The following is a 6,285-nucleotide window of genomic DNA, read 5'->3' on the forward strand; positions in this document are numbered from 1 at the left end:
CGATGAGATCCACATTCGCATTCGTATCCGGATTAAAATGTGGTAAAAGGTGACATTCGAATCCGATTTCATCTGTATCCGATCCGAATCCATCCATACCTAGCTCCCTCCTACCACGCAACACCATGCCATCTCGCCCCGCCCCCCCCCCCCCCCGGCCGCCACGTCGCCGCGCCTCTCGCTCCCGACGCTTCCCCCACCTAGGGTTTTTTTACCGACCGGTGGGACAAAACTGCCGGCCACCGATAGTGGTAAACCGGACGGTTTGACCGATTACTGGAAAAAACCAGTCAAATTTAAAATCCAAACTAAAAACTCATGTTCAACCGGTTCCTATCGGCTAGCCGGCCGGTTTGACTGGTTTACCGGTCCGGTTTGAGTGGTAACCGGCCAAATTTAAATTTTTTTCTTTTTTGGTTTAAATTCAAATGCCCGCAAAGTATACTAAATGAATGTTTGTATAACATATTTTAGCCTAAATGAACCCTCCAACCCTCTTTTGTACTATTTTTACATTGTATTTGTATATTTTTATATGCATGTTTTTTTTTAATTTCAAATGCTTGCAAAGTATACTAAATAAATAAATATTTGAAAAAGTTTGACACTATTAGATTCGTCGCAACATGAAGTATTTTAAGGATTTTTTAGGATTTTATTATTCTTTAAAATTTAAATTTGAATTTTAAATTTGAGCCAGTTTAAACCCTGCCGGAACCGGTCCTGACCGGTTTGACTGGTCAAACGGACCGGTTCTGGTCGGTATTTTTAACCTTGCTCCCACCTCCCTCCCCTTGCGCCTCCTCCTGCTGCTCTCTTCCCCTGAACCCAACCACGGCTGTGTTTAGTTCCCCCAACTTCCTCCAAAATTTCTAAAATTCCCATCACATCGAATCATTAAATGTACCAAAAAACGCATGCATGGAGTATGAAATGTTGATAAACAAAATAACTAATTTCACAGTTTAGATGTACATTTCAAGACGAATCTTTTGAGCCTAGTTATCCCATGGTAGGATAATATTTACCACAAATAAACAAAAAATGCTATAATTCACTATAGTACCAATTTTACAGGATTTCGCAGGATCTAAACACATCCCACAACCCGGCCCCGGCGGCGGCCACAGGAGTGCAGAAGTTCCCAAATCCTCCAACCCCTCTCGCGCCTTCTCCTCCCCACCTTTCTGCTCTCCAGCCGGTTCGCGCGCTCCGATTCGCTTCGCTTCGCCTCGCTTCCCTTCCCTTCCGCGGCGCCCGGCGCGCGGCGCTATAATGTAACCGGCGGTTCCGCGCGCTCCGGTGGTGGAGACCGACCTCGAGTTCACAGGGCTCGAGATGGAGGCTGTGTCCGCGGCTTCCGCTGCGCCTGCGGCGGCGAGGGAGCAGGGGGTGGAAATATACCAGCTCAGCCGCTACTACTTCGGTGCCAGGGACGCCGCCGCCGCGCCCCGCGGCGCGGAGACGGCCGCCGACCGCGCGCTCCGCCTCAAGGCCAAGTGAGTGCACGCCACCTACCTGGCCACCTCCTTCCCTCTGTTCGTGGGCTCTCCGCTGAGTAGCTAGCTCGTCTGACTCTTGGATGGGCGATTTCACACCCCACCTCTTTTGTTGCGCCTGCGTGCAGCTTCGCCGCCCACGGGCTCCGCACCAGCGTCCATGGCGTCCTCCTGGTGAGACCCCGACCCCCGCCTCTCCGATTCCGCTTCGTCTCCGAGCAATCGCGGTCGTCCGCAGCGCGCGCGATGTTGGCGCGCCGCCGTTCAGCGGCGAGCGAGCTGAGCATAGCAGCAGGCTCTGAATTTTGGTTGTTCGGATGCAGGTGGAGCTGTTCGATCACCCGCACGTGCTGCTGCTGCAGGTCCGGAACTCCTCCCTCCTTCGTGCTCCCCGGAGGCCGCCTCAGGCCCGGCGAGGAAGGTAGGTGCCCTGAATTTCTCCTGCTGGAAACCTGCGGGTTAGCACAAGTGGTCAGCCATTCATGACGATGGCATGGAGATTGACGGGTCTGCTCGCATGTGTATGCTGGTTGCATTTTCAGATGTCCAAGGGCTCAAGCGCAAGCTCTCGAACAAGCTGTCGATCTTCGACGATGGCGAGGCCAATGCCGAGGAGGATGAGGATGACTGGCAGGTAACCTTAGTTCAGGCAGAGGAAAAGTTTCTGAATACATTGTTCAATTTCTTGCTAACCTGCAAGTTAGCTAGCACAATTGTTCAGTGGTATGTCAACTCTGATGCCAACTTCCAAGCCGCCAAAGGTTGGAATAGGATGATCCAAGTTTCTGAGACTTTCTATCTTTGGTTGCTGACTAGGTTGGGGAGTGCATGGGGATGTGGTGGAGATCTGAATTTGAGGCCATCCCATTTCCATACATGCCCCCAAACTTCCGTGCCCCGAAGGTACAAAATGTCGCCATGTCGAACTGTATTTGAGCTTAGTTTCCTAAGCCATTTCTCTGATCTCGGGTGTGTGGATTCCGTTGCATCGTGAAGGAATGCATCAAGCTGTTCCTGATCAGGCTGCCGATGTCCCGGCGGTTCGTCGTGCCGAGGAACATGAAGCTGCTGGCAGTGCCGCTGTCCCAGATTCACAACAACGCTCAGGTATGTTGGGTTCTCAGATTTTGAAGTTCAGAACCCAGGATCTTCCTCTTGACATACATCCTACCAACCACCCATTTGCAGGTTTATGGTCCGGTCATATCTGGGATCCCGAACCTGCTGTCCAAGTTCTCCTTGAATGTTATCAGCGACTGAGATTGCGTGGAGTTCTGAACTTCAGGAGCGGTTCACATGTTAGGCTAGCCATAGAACAATGAAGAACATGCCATTATGCAGAATACGTAGGATTTTGTTCACTAGCAGCTCATTCTCGGTGTTGTGTAACGTTTTTCTTTATTTGTATGGGGCTAGTGTATTGATCTGTATTGCATAAATTTGTTTTTTTTTTTGCAATGTCAAAAAGAACCATCTATGTACAATAACTTTCTTTACTATTGATCGTACAATACTAGTGAAGTAAGCACGCCACACTTTGGGAAGAAGAAAAAGGGTCTGTAGTTACAAGAAGTCAAGAATAAGTGAACGGCAAAGCCCAGCGATAACCACGGCCAACAAACATGCATAAATATCCGGCAAGTTTTGTATAGACTTGTCAAAGAAACAGAACAGCTCCTTCCATTTCCATGTTCTGGATAAATTTGTGATCATGTTCAGTTTAGGTTGCTTACATTACATACACAGATTAATATAAGCTAAAATGATTTGGAGAAGATCAGCATTGTAGATTCATAGCCGACTCTCATGTTAGCTTGCAGAACATTGCATGGGGAGTAAAAATCAAAGATACTCAAGCTACCGCAGACTATTTTTCTGAAATATTAAGCTACCTGGAGGCTTTTAATATGGTCGCAGCAAGAGGAACAGAAAGAGATTTGCAGCAAACAAGAAACTACAACAAAGCAATTCATTGGTCATAGCATACAGTCATCATAACTCCATTACAATAGCCATAAGGTACGTAGAAGTAGATGCATAAATGGAAACAAGCCGACTCACGGAAGCTACACTAAAAACTAATCACTCATCAACAGAACAGCTTTGTTACTTGAGTTCTTACCATCCTGGACATAGAACACACTCCTCGGGCGCATTCCAAAAGCAGCAGCAACACTACAAGGTCAAGCTACACTGCTTCTACGAGCAACGCTAAAACAAAAGCCACGTCCAGTAGAACAGTCGTGAGAACTATCACGCATACCCCCTTAAGATGACCACTATTTGTTGCAAGCTGCCTCTACACCTTGCGTTGCAGCAGCTCGTGCACTGTCAGGGCAAGGTTGGGCTCGTTACTGATGCAAACTGCTCTCAATCCATCTTGTGTTGAACTGCACCCTCTCAAGGCTCTGCTTTGGTGCACTAGGAAACATCGGGTTCATATGAGCAGTAAGGAACTCAGAAACTTCAGCAGCTTTCGCGACTGACCAACAACTAGGAAGCGTCAGCAGCTATCGCACGGGTAACATTGTGCAGAGAGTAACATTACAAGCTTAGTGACAAGGTAGGACGACCTGGAAAGATATATGTTCTGAGGTCTACCAGCAAAACAATGGAGTCAACGACGTATGATGTGGGTGAACTCAGTGGGCAAAGTCTTCAACACATGATCCCAGTTTAGCTGCGGCGGGCAGTTTTGCTGCAGTGGGGCAATTCTGGTTGCCCAGGAATCCTTTGTAACTTGTACTTAAACACCTTAGAACCTGCCTGACCTTCTCTCCAGCAATCCACAACATGATACAGACCATCATATGTGAAACCTGAAGCTTTTTTGGCTCTTGAATGACTGCCTTCTTCTCTACTCAAACCTTTAAAGCCATGAATCACCCTGACTGGAGTCTCTGTTTGGATGCAGTTCTTCAAGGCTAGGTTACCCCTCTTAAGCTGTTGATTCTCATCAGTCTTCTTACCAGCATACTTTCCTCCGGAACCAGTATATACTAATTCACCCGAGCTTGATAGCTCATCAGGATAACCTCCAGAAGCAACAATGCTAATTGCAAAAAGCACACCATTTTCATCCCTGGTGGTGTCAATGCCTCCCTGGTACTGTCGGTGGAGACCAACAAGGACCAGCTCAACCCTGTACAGGAATTCATCACCAACTTCAACTCCAGGAACGTTTCCAATGATAGGCTCATGTTGGGTAAATCCTGGCAATTCCTTGATCACTTTATCAGCTGCAAGGTCAATTCTACTAATCTTCAGCGAGCGCTGTTCCACAAATTGTACTATAGCCCTGCATATAAACTGGAACCTCATGCACATCTTCTTGACTTCACGCCTGGCATCCGCTTTCTGGGTTCCATATCGCCCTTGACAGCTCACAGAAGGAGCATCTGATGAAACATTGAGCTTCAGTTCAAGCTTTCTGTCATAAGCATCTATAGCCTTCAAGAAGCCATCATCTTCCAACATGGAAGCCACCACTTGATTCAGTTTATTTATGGTGCCCATTGTGCATGCAGAGGCAACCTTCAGCCGAAGATGAGCTGGATCTTTTACAACCACCTCCTTCTTGGGACCAAAGGAGCCCCTAGCCGTGGAGGACTCCTTGCTCTCTGTCCGCGGGAAGCTGCGGATGGCAGAGACCATCCTCGGTTCCGGTAGCAACCGAGTGGCTGGCACCAACTGCTTGCTGCTCCCAAGTTCACCACCCCTCCCTGCACCACCTTGCGGGTCAGTGTCCAACAAACTATCTGCAGCAGCCGCGCCACTGTGACGGGGACGCTTTGGCGATCGCTGTGCCCCAGCATCTGGACCGCGACGACCGCCGTCCGCAACCGGTCGGGGAACAACTACAGCAGACGCCTTCGCCAGCACACCAGAACCAGCCTCGGCTACCGAGCGAGGCGGCGGCGGTGGCTTAGGCGACGCAGCAGAACCGCCGTTGGAGCGCGCAGGTGCGGCCACGAGCCGAGAACCGCCGTCGGCGCCGCCCCTCCCGCACCCTGGCGGGAAACGGCGCGTGGCGGAGACCAGCCTCCGCTTGGGCGGCGGGTGCGCGCGCGGCGCCGCCACGGGGAAGGACGACGGCCTCTTGCTCCCCACCTCGCCGCCTCCGGTTCCCCCCCGCGGGGACACCGCCGCCGCCGCCCCAGCCGCGCTGCGGCCGGCTGGAACAACCGCAACCGCACCCGCGGCCGCCTCCGCCATCCCCGCGCCGTCGCCCGCGTCGCGCGCTGCGCCGCCGCCGCCGCCGCTCCCGCGGCCTGGACGCCCTCCCGCGGCGCGAGGAGGCGGCGGAGGCCGAGGGCGCGGAGGAAAAGCGCCGCGGCGGTCGCCGGGCCGCTCGGGCCACCCTACCGCCGTCATCCAGTGGTCCGCGACAGTGACGCTCCTCCGATCTAGAGGGGAAACCCGCGGCGGCCGGCGAGAGTGAGCGCGGGAGCCGAGGGGGCGTGTGAGAGGAGAAGCGGGGGCACCGAGGAGACGCCTCTGCTGCCTTGCCTGTCGGGGTGATGCGCCTGGGCCTGCCAAGTGCCAGGGTGATGCGACGCGACCCGGACGGGCGCACACGGGCAACAAAACTCGACGCACGCTTCTCCGGAAAAAAATCTCGTACGCACGAAGCATTAAATGAAATTTATTTGTAAAATTCTTTCAGAAATGAATTGTATTTTTTCACAATGAATTTAATGATGGTGATTAATCGATAATTTGCTACAGTGATGCTATAGTAACCATCCTCTGATCGCGCGGTCAAAAATTTCATTAGATTCTTCAG

The 6,285-nt window shown here is 51.5% G+C and overlaps 1 protein-coding gene and 1 pseudogene across 1 annotated transcript; one reads left to right on the forward strand and one right to left on the reverse strand.

Annotated features, from left to right (window-relative positions):
• The first annotated feature begins 1,107 nt into the window (after window positions 1-1,107).
• LOC120678751 lies at window positions 1,108-3,020 on the forward strand (annotated as a pseudogene).
• A 1,155-nt stretch (window positions 3,021-4,175) lies between these two features.
• Window positions 4,176-5,714, reverse strand: LOC120678154. Its single transcript, XM_039959308.1, has one exon. The coding sequence runs from the start codon at window positions 5,712-5,714 to the stop codon at window positions 4,176-4,178; it is 1,539 nt and encodes a 512-aa protein (XP_039815242.1).
• Between the last annotated feature and the right edge of the window lie 571 nt (window positions 5,715-6,285).

This window comes from Panicum virgatum, chromosome 6N (assembly GCF_016808335.1).
Source record: "Panicum virgatum strain AP13 chromosome 6N, P.virgatum_v5, whole genome shotgun sequence".
In the NCBI taxonomy this organism is placed as follows: Eukaryota; Viridiplantae; Streptophyta; class Magnoliopsida; order Poales; family Poaceae; genus Panicum; species Panicum virgatum.